Raw genomic sequence first — 24,285 nt, 5'->3', positions numbered from 1 at the left:
GTAATGACAAAAACATGGGCCTCCCCTTTACACTTGTGTGGGATTCCACCTCTCTAAAATTTCTAGATTTGGAGCTTAGTCACAGTGAAGGTAGAATCATTTCCAGAACTCATTTTAACCACCTCCTGCCCGCCATATAAGGAAATGATGGGCGGGCGATGGTTCACCTGTTCTGGGAGGATGTCATATGACTCCTCCTTCTCTAACTGCGCATGCTTACCCCCGGGTGCGCGCGGTGTGGCGATCGGTGGGGCGCTGTGTCCCTGGAACACAGTGGATCACTGATCAGAGTAAAGAGCAAATGACATTGGCTCTGTCATGTGATCAGCTGTGTCCAAGACTGCTGACCTGACAGTTGTGCAGAAAACCATCATTGACACCCTCCATAAGGAGGGAAAGCCTCAATAGGTAATTGCAAAAGAAGTTGGATTTTCCCAAAGTGATGTATCAAAGCACATTAATAGAAAGTTATGTGGAAGGGAAAAATGTGGAAGAAAAAAGTGCACAAGCAGCAGGGATGACCGCAGCCTGGAGAGCATTGTCAGAAAAAGGCAATTCAAAAGTGTTGGGGACTTTCACAAGGAGTGGACTGAGGCTGGAGTCAGTGCATCAAGAGCCACCACACACAGACGGATCCTGGACATGGGCTTCAAATGTCGTGTGCCTCTTTTCAAGCCACTCCTGAACACTCCAACAAACAACGCAAGAAGCGTCTTACCTGGGCTAAAGAAAAACAGACCTGGTCTGTTGCTCAGTGGTCCAAAGTCCTCTTTTCTGATGAGAGCAACTTTCGCATCTCATTTGGAAACCAAGGACCCAGAGTATGGAGGTAGAATGGAGAGGCACACACTGCAAGATGCTTGAAGTCCAGTGTGACGTTTCCACAGGCTGTGTTGATTTGGGGAGCCATGTCATCTGCTGGTGTTTGTCCACTGTGCTTCAACGCAGGCGTCTACCAGGAGATTTTGGAACACTTCAAGCTTCCTTCAGCAGATGAGCTTTATGGGGATGCTAACTTCATTTTCCAGCAGGACGTGGCACCTGCCCACACTGCCAAAAGCACCAAAACCTGGTTCAATGACCGTGGGATTACTGTGCTTGATTGGCCAGCAAACTCGCCTGACCTGAACCCCATAGAGAATCTATGGGGCATTGCCAAGAGAAAGATGAGAGACATGAGACCGAACAATGCAGAAGATCTGAAGGCCGCTATTGAAGCATCCTGGTCTTCCATAACACCTCAGCAGTGCCACAGGCTGATAGCTTCCATGCCAGGCCGCATTGAGGCATTAATTGCTGCAAAAGGGGCCCAAACCAAGTACTGAGTACATATGCATGCTTATACTTTTCAGAGGTCCGATATTGTTCTATGTACAATCCTTGTTTTATTGATTGCATGTAATATTCTAATTTTCTGAGATTGTGGATTTGGGGTTTTCATGAGCTGTAAGCCATAATCATCACAATTATGACAAATCACAGTTTGAATTATCTTACTTTGCATGTAATGAGTCTATCTCATGTATTAGTTTCACCTTTTAAGTTGCATTACTGAAATAAATGAACTTTTGCACAATATTCTAATTTTTCGAGTTTCACCTGTATAGAAATCACTTTACATAATTTCAACAAGCTTTCCACAGGTAGCACCTTCAAATACCCTAAAGTTCAGCAGGACCTATTCTCAATCAATTTTTCTTTGAGATAATTGCGGATTCTAGCAATGGGGCAGAGGTGTAAATCTTCAATGCATTTTACAGGCTATCCTGTCTTCTTCATCTGGAAGTCGTGAAACCATTTCAATAATGTCAAATATTAGAGAGTTGATAAGTTACACAATTTCAGTTACTCATCCATAGTCAATAAAACAGTGGTTCTTAACCTGGGTTCGATCGAACCCCAGGGGTTCAGTGAGTCAGTCTCGCGGGTTCGGCAGAGGTGAAGACCCACACCCGACTCATATGATTCGTGCAGTAAATATTCATTATTATGTTTTTGTTTTTGTGTGAAAATCATGTTTTAATGGTTTTGTTCTTTGTTCTTAACGGTTTTGTTCATTTTGTGCACCTATGTATAAATATATACCTATGTTTTGAATTTTAAAAATCATATTTTATTTTTCCAATTAAGAAGGGTTCGGTGAATGCGCATATGAAACTGGTGGGGTTCAGTACCTCCAACAAGGTTAAGAACCACTGCACTAAAATCTGAAACCTTACTGACATATATTTTTAACTGCAGACTTGTTGGTTCTTGTGATGTAAGGCCTTAAGAGTCAACTTCCATGCAGAGACATAAATCGTTCGCTGTTTAACCACTTGACCACCAGAATGACCATGGGCATTTTTTGCTATTTAGCACTGTGCTGCTTTAAGGACCAATTCACATTGCAACTCAGAGCAGCAGGAGCAATTCACGACTACAGTTGCTCTGCGTTGCAGGCTGCACTAGGGGACAACTCCGTTCTGATCAGTTCTGATGCACTGATTACCTATCTCATTTCGTGAAGAAAAAATACCCCTCAAATGGTCCCTTTTTGGAAAGTAGAAAGTTCAAGGTATTTAGTAAGAGGCATGGTGAGTTTTTTGAAGTTATAATTTTTGTCACTTTTTTGGAAAATGAAGGAATTAAATTAAAAAATATTCACAATTTTTTTACATACTGTCACCAGTGCAGTATCATCATATGACTGGTGTGGCTGTGATCAGGAAAACTGACTGGTGAAAATTAAACAACATTTTAAATATTTTTTTTATTTGTCACCATAGGGACACTGTACTTCTCTGGGGGAGTGATCAGAGATTTATTTTGTACACTGTTTTTGCTTATAACAGTGATGATCACTGTTAAAATCAATAGTTTAACTATTAGTAGCTTGCTTACTGTTGACATGCTGTGATTTATCTACTGCTAATCACATGGTACAGGGTGCCAGGTACCATGTAAAAGCTGTGGGCCAATCACAGCATCATGACAGTAAGCAAGCTGTTCATGAATGAAAGTTATTCATGACTGTTTGTTTACATAACATTATGTGACCTCTATGACTGGTAATAGCGATCACATGATACCCTGGCCACTCGCACAGCCGGGTAATGATCACCATGATTCTCTGTGTCCACTGTCATAGATCTCGCCGCTGTACGCCCCAGAGGGGCGCATTAGTGTGCATTTGCATGGGCGACGTACCAGTATGTCACCATGCCTTCCTCTGCTGCTCGCTCACAGTACATTTACTGTGAGCAAGTCAGCAAGTGGTTAAAATTTGTCAAAATCAACCTTAGAATACACCAAATTAGATTATAGAGTGGGCTAATAGGTTTTTGGGTCTGTCACTTAACCACACCACTGCACAGCAGACAAATACAAAGCTGGGATGGGGGGTAAATCCTCTGGAGGGCAAGTTATTTAAAGGTCCAACAACTATACCTAAAAGTTCTCTTAGAACTCTGGGATGAATACCAACCCAGTTTTTGTTCAGAAAATTATGTTTGCTTCTTTTACTTTGGCAAAACCTAATAACCTTATAACCACCTTATCAGTCCTGTAGGATCTGCATCTCTTTATGTGTAGCTTAGTAGTTGAAAGTACCTTATCAAGGAATAAACTTCTGTTGCAGGATATGCCTATAATTAGTTGTACCTTCATGCATAGGACCGGTGATGTGCAGTGTTGTTTTTGCACCAAACATATCTTTTGGAATTATGGCCAAAAAGTTCAACCTTCAGACCATAACACGTTTTCCCACATGCTTTTGGGAGACTTCAGATGTGTTTTTGCAAAATTTAGCCGGGCTTGGATGTTTTTCTTTGTAAGAAAAGGCTTCCATCTTCCAAGTCTACTCCATAGCCCAGACATATGAAGGATATGGGAGATTATTGTCACATGTACCACACAGCCAGTACTTACCAGATATTCCTGCAGCTCATATAATGTTGCTGTAGGCCTCTTGGCAGCCTCCCAGGCCAGTTTTCTTTTCATCAATTTTGGAGGGACATCCAGTTCTTTGTAATGTCACTGTTACGCTGTATTTTCTCCACTTGATTATGACTGTCTTCACTGAGTTCCATGATGTATCTAATGCCTTGGAAATTCTTTTGTACCCTTCTCCTGACTGATACCTTTTAACAATGAGATCCCTCTCATGCTTTGAAAGCTCTCTGTGGACCATGGCTTTTGCTGTAGGATGAGACTAAGAAAATGTCAGGAAAGACCTACTAGAACAACTGAACTTTGTTTGGGGTTAATCAGAGGCACTTTAAATGATGGCAGGTGTGTACTGACTCCAATTTAACATGATTTTGAATGTGATTGCTTAATTCTGAACACCACTACATCCCCAGTTATAAGAAGGTGTGCACACTTATGCAACCACATTATTGTAGTTTTTTTGTGTTTACTTCCCCCCTAAAAGATTTAAGTTTGTTTTTTAATTGAATTGTACAGTTTATAGGTCACATTAAAGGTGGAAAAAGTTCTGAAATTATTTATCTTTGTCTCATTTTTTTACATCACAGAAACCTGTTTAGGCTTTTTATATCCACTGTGTTTCTGAAAGCATTCTAACTTTACAACCTTTCTTCACACCTGCCTAAAACATTTACACTGTATTGTGTATCATAAAGTTTTTAATTGAAAAATAAAAATAAAATCAGCTAACATTTATGGAAAGATCCTCTAAATACTTAGTTTTAAGTACCATAAGATACAGTATAGTAAAGCCAGAATACAGATCTAGATAATAAGAATTTGTTATAATAAATTAATATTTACAATTATTATCAATAATAACAATTATTATTATTGCCATTGATAAATAATAGTGTGGGAATATTATGAAGTAAACACCATTTGCCTGTGCATGTTCTTTATTTTTCAGTCAAGGAGCTCAAGTGATAAAGAAGAACAAGGCTGGGCACCACGTAATCCAGCAACAAGAGAATATACAGTAATAACTCATTTTATTTTTTTCAGTTTCATCCATAATATAGCTTACGTATTATACTAGGTGCCTTTTATTGTATATTAAAAAACTACATGTCAGTGCACAGAAGCAGGATAAGGACAGGACATTTTAGCGAGCGCTGAAAGAATCAATGTTTCACCTTACTAATTACGTTGAATTAAATTACTTTTAGTGTTGACAGGTTTGACAGGCACCTACATAGAGTATATGTCTATACAACACACCAACTAATCATTTTACAGAAATCTATGTGAACCTTACAAAATGGCATTACAAATTAGGGAAATGTGTGCAGTACATAAGTGACATAAGAAAACTTGATTATATAAAATGGTAGCATGCAGTAATTTGTGTTAGCTAAACATGTAAATTCAAAATATATTTATCCAGTGCAAGGTTTAGTATGATGAGTTTCCCAGACACTGCCTGGGACAACAAGGTAGGACGGAGTAGTACAAAAGAACACATTTTTACATTTTTATTTAAATAGTGTCTTTTATTTTTACCTTGTTAGACCACTTACATAATATTTCAATATGTTATAAAAAATAAAAATATAATGTATTTCTACTGTATAGTTTACCCATGCAACAGTCAAGTGTTTGCAGTTTCTTTATAATCCCCAGAATAAGGGTAAAGAGAAGAGGCAAGAAGGGGTTCAGCCGTGCCCACAAATGATCAGTACAGAGATTGTGTCTTCCTCTTGGGTTTTCATAGTTACTCTAAAACGCTCTATTCTCCCTTTCCATAATCTAAATATATAGGTAGGTTAACTGGCTTTCACTCATAATAGTCCTTTTATAGTGCATATTTGTAATCCCTGATCAAGGAACACCAGAGACACATATTAAACAGAAATTTCAGTTTATGATGTTTAATACTATTCACTGGGAAAAAGATAAATACACTGAAAGAACTGTAGACCTTGCTAACTTGGTACACCATGCTGTTTGCTTCTGATTATGTGGGTTTTTACAGAAAATCTGATGCTGTAAAAAAGTTGATTAACAAAATGCTCCTCCAAAACATCTCTTATTATTTCAGTGTACTGACCCAAGTAATATTTATTATAGGCAAGTCAGCAATTTTTCAAACAGCTAAGGGAGGAAGAAGAAAGAAAACGGCAACAAATGCTGGAAGAAGAAAGAAAACGGCAACAAATGGTGGAAGAAGAAATAAAATGGCAACAAATTGTGGAAGAAAAAAGAAAACGGCAACAAATGGTGGAAGAAGAAAGACAACAGCAACAAATGGAGGAAAGACATTCCAAAAAGGTATCTCTATATATTGCTATTTCTATAAACGTGCAGACATTCTCTATACGTATTCTTCATTTACCATATCTATGACTCTGTTGTATGATGAAAGAAATTTATATAGTTTACTAGTTTCATGGGAACTATAGCAATTATAACTGGTTATATTTTTACTGTAGCTACAATAAAACACTAATGTACAGTACATGGTCTGGCCCTTAACTTTCACATATCATTACAGAGAAACTGTATTAACCACTTGCCTACCGGGCAATTATATCCTCTTCTTTACCAGGCAAATTTTCAGTGCCCTGATGATCGGTGCCGATCCCTGCTCTGACAACTGCCGGTTCTCGGCAGTACTTTCCTCACGCTCTGACAGAACCGACAATTGCATTTCCCGGTGATCAGCGTGTCATTGGACACGGCTGATCACGCTGTAAAAGGCCACTGTGATTGGTCTTTTACCACATAACGTGATCAGCTGTGTCCGTAGGACACAGCGATCACGGAGATCGCCGGGTGCGTGCCCCCGGGGGTGCGCAGGAGAACGCGTTCTGGAAGGACGTCATATGACGCCCTCCCAGAACTAGCCAGCCTCAGTTTAGCCGTCATTCGGCTATCTGCGGTTGGTAAGTAGTTAAATACCACAGCCAAGAAAATGGCAAACATTATGTCAAAGAGTTTGGGACCAAACTGACTTGATGCAACATGCTGTTTGTTTAAATTTTGAAAATATTTACAGAAAATCGCACTCATATGGGCTATTCACAAAACTTTCTACCAGCCACCATCCTACTAATTCATTGTTCTGACCCAAGTTCATTAAAGGCAAGTCAGATATATTACAGACAAGACCTAAAGGAAGAAGAAGAAAGAGAATTACAACAAATGAAGGAAGAGCATTGTAGAATGGTATTTCCATGTAATGCAGTTTTCTGTGAAAAACATTCAGTTACCATACCTTTGCCGCTCTATGGTATGATGTAAGGCATACTATATAAATATACATTTTTCAAATGTATCCTTGGTTTACCCATTGCATAAGAGCTATAGTCATTTTTAACTGATTCATATATTTGTACCGGACCTGCAAAACATTGTGCAATAGGACCTAGCACCTAACTTTAAGGGCTCAAGTACACGGGGCATTTAGAAAACTCTTCTGAACGATGGAAACTGACTGCTGGAAAATGTAGGTTAAAAAACGTCTGTTTAGTCACGTTTGCATACTGTGTTTATGCGCGTTTGCGTTTAGAAGCGTTTTCTAAAGGTAACATCAGGAGACCTTCCAAAATGCCCAGAATGCACTGAAAAACAGTGAAAAAATTAACTATTTCAGACATTGAGAGGAATAGAGAGAGCAGAAGCAGGGAGAGCAATATGTGTTGAGATGACCTGTCTTTTCTGGTTGTATTCACTATGGATTCCATCATGAGCATAATGCGGCACGTTCTACCATTTTTTCCTTCACGCGAAACCTGGAACTGACTACGCTGGTGTACCGGGTCCATTTGAATACATGGAAAACTCTTTCCATGCATTCCTGATGATAAAAAAAGGCTCTGGACAGCATCTGGACATGGAACAGTTAAAAAATGCTTATAAACCCAAACGCTTATAAACATGGTTAGCCGCGTTTACAAGCATTTTGCGTTTGAAACGCTGATAAAATCTACTCCTGAACACAAGTTTGGTGCGTTCAAAAAAAGACTGTAAACTCAACTGCCTGTAAATGACTGTAAACGACACAGTGTACATGGACACATAGGAAAACATTAGGGAGAGTTCAGGCACTGCTAGAAAAAATGCAGAAAAGCTCCTGATCGTGAGTTTATCAGTTGCAGTGTACATGAGCCCTAACGCAGACCTTCACCCTCCCACAGCACTTTCCTCCTCTCCATCTGGCACCCCCTCCACAGTGCTTATATCAGGTTCTTTTTTTTTTTGTCTACTTACTGTATTTTTTTGCTTATAAGGCTCAACCCACCCCTCAACTTCCAGCATTCACATAGGTGAATGACTCTGTGCCCCCTGTGCTTCCTGGGACGCATGACGTGCAGTCCCATTCAGTAAAGAGGAGGGGGCGGCCTATCGGCACCTGCACTCAGAAGAGCCCACAGTTGTGACAGGCAACATGGCGGCACTGAACCCGTGTAGCTGCTCCAGAGAGGAAGATCCCAGCAGCTCAACGCTGGATCTGCTGGCTAGGCGAGTATCCTAACTCTGCAGGACAGTAAAAGGTAAGCAGAGGGAAAAAAATGTGGGGGATGGAAAGGCTGAAATTCCTTTTTAAGTTAACCCTTCTGCTGATTTTAATACCTAACTTCCCTCATTCAAAGACTAAATATTAAGCAACTCATAATATGAAAAAACTTGACTCTTAGCACTTAACCTGACCCTAATATTTACCCCTTAAATATACCTAACATTAATCCTCCACCTAACTCAGAAGATAAACCCTTAACACTTATTTCTTTACTTCACTGCTCTTAATCTAAACCCTAACCCAAAAAATTCCAGACCAGATGTCACTAATCCCACCTCGGACCCAAAATCACTGAACACAATTGAACAAATATTTTTCTAACTCAATTCTACTAGTGTATTTGCAGCTTTAGTACTGAATCTAAATGCTTTGAAAAATAGACATCTAAATCTGTGCTTCCCTGTGGTCACATTGTGCCTTGCAAGCACTCAGTCTCATTATTATTATTTCTATTTTATAAGCTACAAAAATTAGGACTGTTTATGCTAACTGATTAGGCCTTTTTTGATGTTCCAAGGCAGCCAGATCTACAATTGCTTAGTAGGAGTAAATAGTAACTTATACCATCAGGAAAGAAACATATTGATATAAAGATTCAGAAAATATAACCTGCTTGTTTCTATAGTTACACTAGGATTTGTTTTTTTCTTAGGTGGTATATTTTTGTCATATATATGTTTCTGGAAGTCTAGTGCTGTGCTATGCTTTTTTCCCCTTCTTCCCCCCCCCCCCCTTTTTTCTCTTTCTTTTCCTTTTTCTTTCCTCTTATTTCTTTTATTTGAATTATTGCCATTCTAAGTGTTATGGTTATTCTGTTTATGCGCAACTATGGTCAAGATGTCCGTTTACCTCTGTTGTCATATGGGGGTTTCTTTTGTATTTATTACTTCTTTGTCAAGTTAAAATATATCTGCTGACTTACTGTTCTGTTTATTTTACTTCATGTCACTGGAAAATGTTATTATAGATTGATTATATTCAAATATATAGAACTCAGAATAAATTGAGAGCACTCTTGCTCCTCTTGAGTGTTTATAGTTTTATAGATTTCTTCTAGATTCTCAATCATATGTAAATCTAATAATAAACTTCTCTTAGTTGCTCACTTTTGGTCTGTTGAATATACTGCTAAAGGCATGTTGTTACATCTGTTCAATAAATGAAAAAGATAGTGTCCCTGGCATGAAACAAGCCAAGGTCCTTAGTTCCTTTAGACAAAAGTGTTAACCACATGACCATTGTGCTGGGCAATAAGACAACAAAGTTGGATTTTGTACTCTTATGAAGAAGATTTGTATTCTCTTTACTCTTTAACTACAGGGCCACCTGTCATTCCACAGGTTATGATGTTAAAGTGTATCTATGGTCAACATTTAAAGTCATACAGTATATTAATTTCCACATTACATTTCATTTATTTCTAGCCTACTCTTAATAATTTGAAGAGTACTGAAGTGGAAATCTTACTTTTTGAGTAAAACCACACATTTACTTCCTTGAATTCTGTGACAAATCTTCACTATGTCTAGTGACTATACACCGATTGTGTCACACGTTTCATAGAGCCTGCTGTATGCACGACAGGAGGCACACTGAGTACAGGAAACACTAACAGTTTGAAAACAGCAAGGTAACATGGGATATGTAGCCCATAGAAATGGAAAGTAAACCAAAAGGATAAGCAGAGGAGACGCTGCAAAGTATGTAGAGAATTCAGGAATTTGTGGAAAGAGATGGCTAATAAATAGGCAGTACTTGTAACAATCTTTTGTATTGCTATTACACAACTTTTGTTATAAAATTAAAGCGTATACTGTTACTATAAAATTATTTTAAATATTATCAAATATTACAGTGGAAGACAAGGTTATTGAGTTCTAGGTGAAACTAGCATCATACATCATGCTTCAGAATATGATCATTAAATAAAATCTGAAGCAGCCATTATGGCTGGTCACAAAACCTTTCAATGACCGTGTCCATTTTCAGTGTTCTGACCCAAGTAATATTCTTTACAGGCAAGTAATCAGTCTTACAGATCTTACAAGCATAAGCTAAAAGTGGAAGAAGAAAGAAAACTGCAGGAGATGAAGGAAGAACAGCACAGAAAGGTATCAATATAATAATGTTTCCTGGGCCATGCATGAAGGCATTTAACCTTCTCAATTACATATGGCACTTTAAAGGAGCTATTGTCAGCTTTAAATTTTCTGCATGTGTAGCCCTCTTTGGGGAGGAGGGAGGGGGGTATGACAAATGGCCCCTTCCAAACAGGATTTTGAGATAAACCTGTAGGTAAATAAGATAAACAGAACCTACACCAAGGCTCAGCTCACATTGCAGGACTTGGGGTCCGACTTGTGAGACCCAAAATGACATGACATATGAAATCCCATGTTAGTCAATGAGAGCTGCCTTAATTAGCCTTACTGAAGTCGCTCCGACTATAGAAAAGGTTCCTGTACTACTTCAAAATGACTTCTATCCGACTCGTACCCATAGACTTTAATGGAAGTCATCTCAAGGACAGGTCGTCATCTATATTGATGTGATTTGGATCCGACATTACAGGAAGATTACCCATGCAAAGTCACATGGCATTACGGTCGTACATCAAAGTCATGCTCAAGTTGAATCAAGTCACTAGCAAATTGCCTGGCAAAGTCGCACCATAAGTCGCACGAGTTGATTTAATAATAGAATTGGCAGTACCACCACCCAGGACAGGGCCTCTGTGAACAGAGAGGATTCCCTTCCTGGGAAATAAATCAGTAATCTAATCACAATAATTGGGTGCAGAAGAACTAATGAAACCAGCTGATACCATATTTTTTGCTCCATAATACGCACCTAGGTTTTAGAGGAGGAAAACAAGAAAAAAAATATTCTGAACCAATGGACTTCAGACATAGTACAGGAAATGACCAGAGACTGCGGATGTACTAAAGGAGATGACCAGAGACTGCAGACACAGTAGAGGAGATGACCAGAGACTGCGAACACAGTACAGGAGATGACCAGAGACTGCGGACACAGTACAGGGGATGACCAGAGACTGCAGACATAATACAGGAGATGACCAGAGACTGCGGACACAGTACAGGAGATGACCAGAGACTGCGGACATAGTACAGGAGATGACCAGAGACTGCGGACACAGTACAGGAGATGACCAGAGACTGCGGACATAGTACAGGAGATGACCAGAGACTGCGGACACAGTACAGGAGATGACCAGAGACTGCGGACACAGTACAGGAGATGACCAGAGACTGCAGACATAGTACAGGAGATGACCAGAGACTGCGGACACAGTACAGGAGATGACCAGAGACTGCGGACATAGTACAGGAGATGATCAGAGACTGCAGTCATAGTACAGGGGATGAACAGAGACCTTTCAGCAATGCATATATATACAGTTTGGTATAGAAGTCCACAGGCAGTTTGGGGGGGGGGGCATACCTGGCCAGCCGGCTCAGCATCCTCTCTGAGGGCGGGGCTCACAACAATGTCTTCAGCATACCCTGTCAGCTCTGCAGTGCAGTGATTGGGGCCCCAATCTAAGGGCGGCATGGGCTTAAAGCGTAGTTCCACCCAACAGGGGAAGTTCTGCTTTAATGCTTTGACCTCTACTCCCCATTAAGGATTGGCACCTTTGGGGAGTGGGGGGGAGCGGGTACCTGAATTTGACAGGTACCTGCTCCCACTTCCGGAAGCGGAAGTTGTCCTCCCTCCCTGTAGTCTTCTGGGACACGTGACAGCTCCCAGAAGTCTATGGGGCCATTCACAAAGTGCAGCGCTTCTCGTTCATGCACAGTGGGCACCCAGCTGTGAAGCCGCAAGCTGTCACAGCCGGTTGACCACACTAAAGATGTCCATGCCAGGGAGAGAAGACAGCTGGTGAAGTCAGTGGTGGTGAGGACACCACTTTTAAAATTCAGCGGCTACAGATTTTGTAGCTGCTGACTTTTTTTTTGTAAGCTGGAACTCCGCTTTAAGGGGTAGCTGCTTTAGGCCCTCTCTTCTGCATTCTATCGGTCATCGGTCCGGTATTCTGACGCGGCGGCGGGGAGTCCTGGTCAATATTCACTCCATAAGACGCTCAGACATTTCCCCCATATTTTGGGGGGAAAAAAAGTGTGTCTTATGGAGCGAAAAATACGGTAACATTAACCATAAGTATATAGATGCACACCAGTATGGAAATAATACAAGCTTTATATAAGAAAAGATTAATATTAGTATATTCTTCTAATGTATAAACAGGTATTATCGGCAAATGGCCCAAGAAGAGTCCTGATAAAATTGTGAACCTGGTATATATAGTTATTAATAAAGATACGTAAGATGAATGTTGCAGCAAAGTTCAGTTGCAGGAGCCCCCTAGAATGATCACAATGCAGAGTCTGCCTTCGTGTCAGAGACCTGAAGACAAGATTAGCAGTGGTGGGGAGAGCCTTCAACTGTTGTCATCCAGCCTGGGATGCAAATTCTCATTTGTGAAACCGTGGTTCGGCATTGGAACTCTATATTTCAGTCCCTAGTAGTTTGTAATCTGTCATGCAACTGGCCCTCCAACTACCAGAACTGGCTGTAGGATGCCTAACCTAGCTGTAGCCTATGCTTGTTATTCAGTCCTAAGCTAAAACTCGCTATAGAGTCACAGACCAGAAGGGACAGGGTCAACTAAAATAACAAGAGCTGCATATAAACACTACCACAATAAACAGGTGTAAAACACCCTCAAGAAGCTATGGGCAGCTACAGTTAAACTATTAGAACATAGGAATACTTGCCTAATAGTCTTTGCTTCTGGTCTGAGTGAAATACAACAGCAGCACCTATGTGTGTAATGTCAGGAAGTTCAGTTCTTTTGTCTACTTCCTGGAAACTCCTCTTTATATAGCACCACAGTCCCCCATTCAGGGTTTCTGACCCAGCTAGCAGGGACAAAAAGTGCACAACTAACTCTGTGGTAATTATAAGCAAAAGCTATTTACACATACAGAGAAGTAGAGGGCAGCAGACCCCAACACATGAAATTTCACTACCTAATTATAATGGCACAGATACACTCATACATACAGAAGAGAAACTGCTGCTGCATGTGAGATCAGCTCACCGCAATGGTGCCTGCACCTGGATTTAAGTTTGCCTTATTGAAGTATGTTACATGGCCAAACGTTTGTTGCCACCTGACCATCATACATACAGTATATGAACTTACCAGACAACTTGTTTCAAAAGCAATGAAAATAATATGACATTGTCTCCACCCTTTTGGGCTATAAGAGCCTCCACTCATCTTGGACATTTTTGCACCAAATTTTGCAGTGTGTCTCAAGGAATTTGCGCCCATCCAAGCAAAAAAGCATTAGTGAGGTCAGGTATTGATTTTTAGCAAGAAGCTCTGGTACACCACTGGGAATAACGTTTCAATCCAAAGGTGTTCGGCAAGGTTGAAATTAGGACTTACTTTACAAGCACACAAAGTTACCACCCCCTCCTTTCCTTTTCCAAAGGAGATTGCGTTCTAATGGCCCTACACAAGCACACAACCGGAGACCCTAGCAAAGAAAGACATATATGCTAATCTTTTGTTTAGGGGAGGCATTCAAAATATATTATGTGTTTTCCTGTGAAAGAAGCAACACAGCAGAAACTATGGGCATCTTAATTTTCTCCCAGCCATTAGTCTACTTAAATTCTGACCCGTGGGGTGTTTCTGACTTTGGTATACAACCGCTTTGACATGTATATTGAAATTCTACCATAAATCCCCCAGCAGCTGACAAATAAAATTGATTAGTTTTGTTAGCTAACCTTTATTTTCCCTAGCATTTATAAAACTGTCACTAAGGTGTTATTGCATTAACTTCTGTCAGCCGCTCAGATTTGCCATCGTTGTTCCACAAAGACACCACATTTTTTTCTCTACTTAATATTGCATTAAGCTTCTTCTCTGAGCATTTTTCCTGCTGCATCAATCATTCTGCTCTCCTGTGATGTATCTTTTATGTTTCCTTCAAACCATTTTTCTCTTATGCATTACCCTAATCATCACGCTGACTGGCTTCCACATTTGTTAAATCACCTTTTATTCTTGCAGGTGTTTCATCAACTTCTGATAATCCTCTGGCTATTTCCAGAGTCACATCAGGTTTTTAACTTCTGTTTTGAAAGAGTAATTAGACTTTTTCTTACAGTTTTAATATCATATCCTGAGATTTTAGTGTTGGTTATAGGCACATAATTTTTCCTCATTAACACAGATGTAACTGCCTCTAATTTTATGTGAGTGAATAGAATAGAATAAAGAAATATATCTCCAAGTGCTGTCAGCTTCTTCATGGAGACACACTGTTCTCTTCACTCCTTATTACATTTTACCTGCTGTATGAACTTGATGGAGGCAGATATTTTGCAAGTTAATACAATACACACATGGAAACAGCTGGAGATCTATGGTTTTTAGAAAGAAAGATTATCAAAATTCCATACTTCCTGTTTTCCTTAATAGACCTTACATAGAGTCAGTACATAAATGGCTGTAGGTATAAAATGCAGTCACCTGGAGGTGCTGCATATATTTGCATCAGCCTCCCAATCCCCATCACAGCTGAATATTATTCTGACTGGTAAAGTCTGAAACCAAAGCTTGCCCACCCCTTCCTGTCTCCTGCACATCCCAATTCCTCCATGAGAATGTCTATCAAACTGATCGGCCAATAGGAATGTTTTTTGGGAACTGGAAATAGCAGCAGCATCTGACACTGACTGAAGTTTGTCAAACCAGCCCCAAACTCAATTGTAATGGGAAGATTTTGGTGGCTACAGCTGTTATCAGTAAGCAACTTTTACCTGAAAGTATAGTGTTCCATTTATGCATCCAATGTCTACAGTGAAAATCTACCAATTCTCCATGCAAAGTCTAACCAGGCCTAGACCTATAGTCTGATGTATGTTCTTGAGGGTTGTTTGGCTGACACATTCGAAAAGTTTACTAGAGCTAGATCTTCTCTACATTAGAAATGTACTGGGTCAACAGAAGTACCGGTTCCATAATATTATTGCTCAGAGACTAATAAATAATTATGGATGAGCAAATCAGATAAATAGGCAAACCGGCAAATCACAAATATTTTCAGTTCGCCATTCACCATTATGTAGTTATGCCATATATATATATATATATATATATATATGTATTATGTATGTTATGCCAACCCATGAAGAACCACATTGATCCTGAATTACATGATTCGCTTCATCCTTCAGGTAAAGTGAATATGCAGGTGAAACAAACTTTTCAAATCTCCTGTTTCTGTCAGAAGAAATCAGGAGAACCAGTGAATAGTATATTTCAGCATTTTTTACAAATCCATTTTAATTATCTTTAATTTACCCCCTTTCATATGCATGACTTTGTTGATCTTGCAGCAAGAACAATGTATTTTCCTTAATTATTAGATTTTCTTGCTATGTACTCTGTGCACATATAATCTTAAAATAGCATATTTTTAGAACTTTTAAGCCATATACAAAAACAAGCAAATCAATTACCTATCTTCAGTGCAACACTATATAACCACTCCAAATGATAAAATAATCACTTTATTCTAGGTAAAATTTTAAAAAAAGAGAATCTACTTATTTATTAGCTTTTTGATTCCCACACACTGTTCTCCTAAAAGCTTTTTTTCTTTTCTCTTCATCAAGTTCATCGGGTGTCACAACAAAAGCCATTCTGCGTACATACAGAAGGGCTGCTAGAAAAAGTCACAAAACTAATGCAAGTATTAGCCTTTCTGCTGACCTTTTGCTGGAGCTGGGCGGTCGATACTCTGACAATGTGACTTGTAGTGTTGAAATAATTGCTTAGAGGTGTGCTGTAACTGAAGTATTTTCTAGCACAGCTTTTAGATGGCAACATGTTTATTTTAGTTGCAAGAACCCATATAAAAAAAATAACACTGATACTGCAGCTATTCATGTGTGCCTTTTTAAGCCCGAGTTCACACTGATGCTGTGCAGAATTTGCAGCGTTTTCTCTGCGAATTCTGCACCGCATCGGATTCGCACCCCATTCATGCAAACCAATGTGGGTGTGGGTGTTAAGTTAACAACACCCCAAAATTGGTCCGCAAAATGCAGTGCGATGTGCAGAATCGGATTGCATAGGTGTGAATACCCATTCGATCCGATTCTAGTGCAGACCCAAAAAAGGGTCCTGCACCTTTTTGGCGCGGGTACAGTGCAATTTGACTGCAAAGTGAAAAAAACAAGAAGCGCACCAACCTTGCGCATTACCTCAGTAACCAAAATTTATTAGTAAAGGAATGGTACTCACAAACAGCAAATAAAAACAGGAATGTAAGTGCTCCAAGGGACTTCAGAGACAAGAGGCCAGCGCGAATCCCATCATGGGGGTAGACACTCAGAGCTCTGAGGAAGAAGGTACAACCTTTGAAACGCGTCAGCTGAACTGAGTGTCTACCTCCATGTTTTTATTCGCTGTTTGTGAGTACCATTCCTTTACTAATACATTTTGGTTACTGAGGTAATGCGCAAGGTTGGTGCGCTTCTTGTTTTTTTCACTTTGCAGTATTGTTCAGGCTTCCCCAGCCTTGTTTTGGAGCTGCACAACCTTTCATGCTCTGGTGGTCGTTTCGTTTGGGTTTGATTTCACCTACTCGCTACCGGCCTGGGTCCTGGAGTGCAGGAGGAATCGTATTTTGTCCACTGCAATTTGAGCCATACATAATGTATGGCTCCAATCTCACCGCACACAAATCGCATGTGATTTGCACAGGAATACGGTGCGGTTCCCATGCGAATCCCATGCGATGTACTGCACCACATTAGTGTGAACCTAGCCTAAAAAAGGTTTCTTCAGAAATTCCACCCCTGCTGTCTCCCCATTATAAGACAAAGCCCAATACTAAAATCCCTATAATGGTTAAATATTACTAATCTTTCTCTAAAATATGAATATCACTTTCATTGCTTTCACTACATCAGCCTTTTTTGGTAATCAAATGATTTTGTTATATTGATTATTTTTAAACCTTTAGTAGAAAAGGCATTCATTACGAAATACAGAAGAAGATCCCCTTCAAATCATGTTAGAATACCTCCACGAAAACCCTGTTCCCTGCCAGCATGCTGCAGAGAAGGATCCTTGTTCTTTAAATGGAAACAGTGGCCTCTCTGCAGAAGTACATATTCCCTGCTAAGTTACAGCTAGAGCTTTCCAATCAGAAAAGCTCATACTCCCTGCTAATTAGAGAACACTAGATCTGGCTGAGCAGAGGGTTACATAGTTTTACAGATAGTCAGGATGAAAAGAGACATGTATCTGTCTTGTTCAACCAACAGAAAAAAGTTGAAACCCTCCATATGCAGTACACAATCTTATACCCACAGTTTATCCAGAGGGCCTAAAACCTATGAAGCATGATCCAATTTGGTGAGTGGGGTAAAAATCCCTCAGTGTGTCTCGAAACACTGAAACGCAGCTTCTACAGAGAAAGAGAGGGTACTTCTCTGCAACATGCTGATAGGAGATGATTTTCTTTTCAATCATCCAATCCATTTGTTGTTCAGTTTTCTATGCAGATGATTGGGTATTCAAAGTGAACACAGCTTCACCCTATTTACTAAATAAACATACATTTTGCAAAGTGAACATTCCCTTTGCTAAGTGAACATCCTCTACTACTTTAGTGAATAAGACCCAATGTATTTTTGCATATAGCTGGGAGGGCAGACCAAACAGACCATCATCATGCATGTGTTAAAGTTCTGCAGTTTAATCCACAGAAACACCACACTGATCACAGTAAGAGCTTTTGAAAAGTGAAAATCTGGAATAAACTTCCTCAAGAGCTGGTTCTGGCCAGCTCAGTAGATTGTTTTTAAAAAGGCCTGGATTATTTCCTAAATTCACAAAATATAACTGGATACTAATATTTATTGGGAAAGTCAGTCCAGGTTGCCTCTTGAGGGATCAGGAAGGATTATTTTCCCCTGCTGGAACAAATTGGATCATGCTTTATTGGGGGGTTTCTGCCTTCCTCTGGATCAACTGTGGGTATAGGATTGTGTATGTGGAGGTTTTTGATTTGTGTGTGTGTTTTTTCTTTCTGTGGGTTGAACTGGATGGACTTGTATCCTTTTTCAATCAAATTAACTATGTAGCTATGATCATTTTTCTCTCTCACTCACCCACAATAGGTCAGTATGCTTGGAAACTCTGGATAGCCCTCTGGCTGATGTGCTCAATATCGCAAGTAAAATAAATTGGGCTGGTAGTTGGGGAGCTCTTAGGAGAGGAAGGAGAGGGGTGGTGGGTGTAAATATGAATGGTTGTCTGTAAAAAGAAATGTGATATATGTTCTTCAGTCATTTTAGCTGAGATTGGTTGGATTTTGCACCATTTTGATTACATACTCCCTTGTTATCTCACACCTTGAATATTGCAACTATCTCCTTGTTGGCCTACTTCTATACAGGCTACCCCACCTCCCCCTTTAGTCTGTGATGAATGCTGCTGCCAGACCTATCCATTTTACCAGTCCTTCAATGTCCTGTGTCCCTCCCTGTCAATCCCCCTACTGGCTTCTGTTCACCAAATGTATAAAATTTTAAATACTAACAACAAACAAACAAAGCCATCCACAACTCTGCCTCCAACTACATCACCAACCTTGTCTAAAATATCACCCAAATCTTCCTATTCACTCCTCCCAAGACCTGCCCTATAGCTCCCTCATCAGCCTTCAGGACTTATCCAAAGCCTCCCCCATCTTCGGAAACTCACTACCCCGATCTGCACGACTATCTCCCATCATGTCCACCTTTAGGTGATCCATAAAAGTCGTCCCTTTAAGGAATTCTATCCCACAGCTACCTAAAAACTGTGTGTTTTGCTTTCTCCATTAACTTTATTTCTGACAGTTAAAACTGTTAGTATCAATTGCACCTCCCTTTTAGATTGTTGTAAGCTGTCACAAGCAGGGCCCTCCTAACCCTCCTGTATTGAATTGTATTGTAGCTTTACTGTTTCCCTTTATTTTGGAAACTGCTGCACAAGCTGTTGGCAATATATAAATCCTGTATAATGATAATTTAAAAGCACGAAGTTTATAAAATAAATCAAATGTATAGTTTCAGAAAATCTAGGGAATAGGTAGTTTGACTGTGAAGTTGCAAATAGTAGTAACAATATACCTTAACAGTATATATTAGAAAGTGGACAGATTTGGAATGGGGTACATTAGAATACGTATAACCTTCACCCAATCTACAATATAATATGGCCATGAAAACAAGGAACACTCAGCGTACCCAAATGACTGTTAATTATGAGATAATTATCATTTAAGCCTAGATTGAGGAAAAAGTAGCAGATGCCTGCATAATTTTTTCAAATTCAAAGGCTGTTAAGAGCAGGAGCTCTAATTCTGATCCACTTACTTTACTCTGGTTGAAAATTAAAGGGAACAACTGACTTCTAGCTATGGAACTACATCTTAATTGTTTCACTGCTGGTAGCAAACATGTATTTGTCTCAACCTCTAGTGTCACCATTGAGTTACAAGTAATTTCCAGTACGTTACACAATTTCACATGACTGTTTTCAAATGTAATAACCATGATGCATCTTTAGTGCCATAGTTTATTATATAAACCTAATGATGCATTCCCTATTCCATTAAAAGGAATGTGTCAGTATCCATCACACCAAGGATTGATGGAAACAATCTGATTGCCTCATGTTGTATGCACATACAGAAAATGATTTTTTTCTCTTTGTAGAGCGAGTTGTTAGAAATGAAGAAAGCAGAAGAAAAGGAAAGAAAGCTGTCTCAACAGGAGGAACATAGAAGGTATGTCTCATTGAACAGAAAAAAAAAGATTATTCATAATATACACAAAGAAGAAAAATGCATCTTTTATGCCTTGAAGTAGTTACATCAACGTTACACCAAAACACATTCCAAAAGTGTATCTAAAGCCAAAACTTTTTGTTTTGAATACAGTGGAGAGGGATTAAAACCCACATCGGGTTTGTGTTGCTGTTTGTATCCCTGAAATTCATCCTCTGTATTTGTCATTTTGATTGCTATCATGGTGTCTGAATGTGTGTCTGGTGTCTGAATGTGATGGAAAAAATCCCAAATTTTGGGTTGCCAACAGAACAAGATAAGAATAGAGATGTCCACCCCTTTGTCTCTGGGACAAGAAGTGAAGGAAATCTCCCTAATAGGCCATGGATGGCCAACAAAAAAACTATGAAAACCTTGTTTTTTTTTTACATTATTTACTCAATTGAAGATTAAATAATGGTTTTGACTTTTTATTTACTAAAAGGCTACATTCACCTTTAGGAACATGTTACACCAATATTTAGGGTGTAACATATAACATGTTCCTAAACACCTGCTTCCCATCCCCAGAGCCTCCTCCCTGTGACAGCATGCTGGGATTCCTCTCCCCCACAGCTGCTGTCACGTTTAAAATTGATATTGCGGTGTGGGCTTCGCTAGCTCAGCTGTGTAATTCATTCACAGAGATCTGTGAATGAATAAACTACAATTTCCGTCTGCCACTGTGGCAGATGGACTATAGTTCTCAATAGACTCCCCAGAATATTCATGCTTTTCAGTGCCAAGTCTTTGGAGTTTATCCAGAAAAGCATTGTTTACTCTATAAAAAAACACAAGAACATGCAGTTAGTCATTTTAAATAATTGTTTTGAAATGCTAAACACATGCTTTTACTTGCTGTGACAGTACTATCAAAATGTAACAGTCATATATGCTGAGATAGCTATGTATACAGTGGTGAATGTGAAACAGATTTAAATGTAACGAGTGTTAACAGATGTAACGAGTATGTTAATCACCTCACTCATAGTGCATTGACACTAGCTCTAGATTACTAACTGAAAGTCCATACAGAGATATGGGCAGAAAGCTGAAGGAAGAGGGTGCAGGGTCTGACATTGCACCCACGATCCACTCAACTTTTCAGGCTGCTGTGGAAAAAAAATAATAAATGCACACTTTTTTCCTACAAAACATGTGCATTTATTATTTTTTTCTTAAAGGAGAACTTAACCTTTACACACCCAGTCCGTTAGTCACCTGCTTCCAACACCTTGCATAAATTAGGCTTGAAAATGCGTTGCTTGCAGTAAATCATGCTATTCAGATCTGGTCAGTCAGCAGGTGTTGCTATGAATTGTAATAGTTGAAATATGGCCAGTTTAGTCCACATTTGTATTCAAATCTGGGAAAACAGTTATGTCATCAATATTCCTATTTTCTTGTGCAGAATGCATCTCCTCTGCTTCCGGAATATATTTAAAACCCATTTAAATCTGTTTCACATTCACCACTGTATACATAGCTATCTCAGCATATATGACTGTTACATTTTGATAGTACTGTCACAGCAAGTAAAAGCATGTGTTTAGCATTGCAAAACAATTATTTAAAATGACTAACTGCATGTTCTTGTGTTTTTTTATAGCGTAAACAATGCTTTTCTGGATAAACTCCAAAGACTTGGCATTGAAAAGCATGAATATTCTGGGGAGTCAAACACATGGGTGAGTATATATCATTAGTGGTGCTAGTAATGCTTTAGTACAAAATACTCTAGTTGTCATTTAATAGGTCAAGGTAATTATTTATACCCAGAGAGTAAACTCTTATAATAAAAAATATGTAATAATAAGGATTCCAGGTAAAACCCCTACAAGAGAACAGGGATATATGTGACCAAGACATTAATTACAGAATTCTTTCTTTCTCTTTCAGGCTTAAAGTTCACTTGTGAAGAAATCAAGCTACAGCCAAGTGTAATTAGATTCTCAACAAATAATGGAGCTGTTGATAAACGACCTGTCTAATACATAAGAACAATGAGTTTTGTGACTAATTTCTTTTCAGTTTATTCAGCCTAATCATGTTTACAAGTAAAAGTTCATTGTAATAGTACATACGCTCCACTCCTTTACTAAATCAGGGTCAATGTGTCCATGTAACTAGTGCTTTCAGGGCAGCAAGAAAGCGGAAATCTCTGAGCACACATGAGCCAAAAAAAACACTTTCCCATACAGTAGGTCTCTATCAGATGTCCTGTTGAAGAAAGAGAATAGAAAGGGAAAGTCTTGCCAAAATGGACAATCTAAGGGCTCAAGGACTATACTGCCATGCCTCTGAAAAGTAATTCCCCATCAATTTTCAAAGGGGTTTTGTTTAATGTGGTTGTAGGGCAATTGTGGCGAGGTCTCGCTCACTTGAATGGGTCGCATATGACGTCACCACCTGCTGAATGCTGAATGCAACATGCCATTTATCTTTTGATGCAACGTATCATGGTCATGGCATGGGTACAGCCCTGAGCGACTGAATAGCTGTTTTTCTTTGGAGGGCCGTCGAGAGATGGTAAAATCACAGCTTGCCTGCCTGCACTTCACCCTTCCCCGTCCACCCATGTAAATGACCCTTAAGTGAGATTCTAAAACTTCCCCACCACATCCAGAAAAAAGTTTGAACCGGAGTTCAAGCATTTTTTATTTGCACTTATTTAATTGTTTAGTGTCCACTCCACATTTTTTATACCATATATAATATGGTACTATTTAGGCTACATTGAAAATCAAGTATGCAAAGATTAAAAGAAAAATGCCAGTGATTCCCATAGTAACTAGTAAGCTTCTTTTCTCCATCACTAACCATTGAAATCTAACTGCTGCTATATCTTTTTTTCAGTCAGTATTCAGTTTTGCACTTAAAGTTCAACAGTTTTACATCATGTCATAAAAACATATGAAGTGTTCCAGTCCTATACCTCATCTATACTACTGCTGAAAAAAAAACTCTGTGTTCTTTTCATCAGTCCAGAAATACTGCAGCAGAAATAAAAAAATATGTGTCCTTTCCATTAGTCCAGGAATAGTGCTGAAGAGGTTAAAAAGAAAAGAACTCTTGGGGAAAGTTACTAAGACTAGTGCAGACAGAATCTGGAGCAGCTGTACATAGTAACCAGTTAGCTTTTATCTGCAGCTTGCTCAGTTAACCTGTTCCCACTCGGCTAATAGCAAAATGACAACTCTCATCGATCCAGGTTGGCTTCATATGACATCCTCCCAGATCGCACCTCGCTCATGACCGTGGGGCTGCACTGTAGCAAGATCTGTCACTGGCTGTGTCCCTTGGACAGCCGATGACAGATCTGTGTACCGGCCTGTTGCCAGCAGGTCACATGACAATTGTAAACAATGGATGGCTTCCTTTCATGCCATCCATTGTATACAATTTTGTTACTGGCTGTGATTGGTCACAGTGATCACATGTACAGACTGGGCCAATCACAGCCCATCTGTGTCATGTGATTAGCTGTGGCCAATCACAGCTAATCACAAAAAACTGAATTAATCGATTTAATTCAGTAAAATGCTTGCTTATGGAAAAAAAAGAGAACATTGGAAAAAACACTGATCACTTCCCCAGAGTAGTACAATGTTACTGTGGTATCATTATACCACTCTGGTCACAGTGTGTTATGAGAAAAAAACATTAAAAAAAAGAAAACAAAATGTAATTAAAAAAAATAGAAAACATTTTTTCAAATTATCAATTTATTTTTTTTCATACTGTCACCAGTCAGTGTCTCTGATCACCGCCACACCAGTTATATGATGACGAAGTACTGCACCAGGGACAGTATGCAACTTTTCTTTTGTCAATTTCTTCATTTTCCCAAAAATTATGACA

General features: G+C 39.3%; 1 protein-coding gene across 3 annotated transcripts in view; it reads left to right on the top strand.

Moving 5' to 3' along the window:
- The window catches only part of EPSTI1 (epithelial stromal interaction 1), a 105,406-nt gene extending 82,903 nt beyond the window's left edge, over window positions 1-22,503 (top strand). For 2 of the 3 annotated variants that reach the window (XM_089668828.1, XM_089668827.1), the window contains 6 exons: window positions 4,880-4,948; window positions 6,040-6,240; window positions 10,510-10,602; window positions 20,315-20,385; window positions 22,034-22,112; window positions 22,324-22,503. In XM_089668828.1, coding sequence (XP_089524954.1) covers window positions 4,880-4,948; window positions 6,040-6,240; window positions 10,510-10,602; window positions 20,315-20,385; window positions 22,034-22,112; window positions 22,324-22,329 — 519 coding nt within the window. In that variant the 3' untranslated portion in view covers window positions 22,330-22,503. The remainder of the gene's footprint in view (window positions 1-4,879; window positions 4,949-6,039; window positions 6,241-10,509; window positions 10,603-20,314; window positions 20,386-22,033; window positions 22,113-22,323) is intronic. The other variant, XM_089668829.1, reaches the window with a different exon arrangement.
- Window positions 22,504-24,285: the final 1,782 nt, after the last annotated feature.

Source organism: Staurois parvus, unplaced genomic scaffold (assembly GCF_062004578.1).
Source record: "Staurois parvus isolate SC_StPar_1 unplaced genomic scaffold, SC_StPar_1.0 ptg000064l, whole genome shotgun sequence".
NCBI classification, from domain to species: Eukaryota; Metazoa; Chordata; class Amphibia; order Anura; family Ranidae; genus Staurois; species Staurois parvus.
This window is presented reverse-complemented; position numbering and strand designations above follow the sequence as displayed.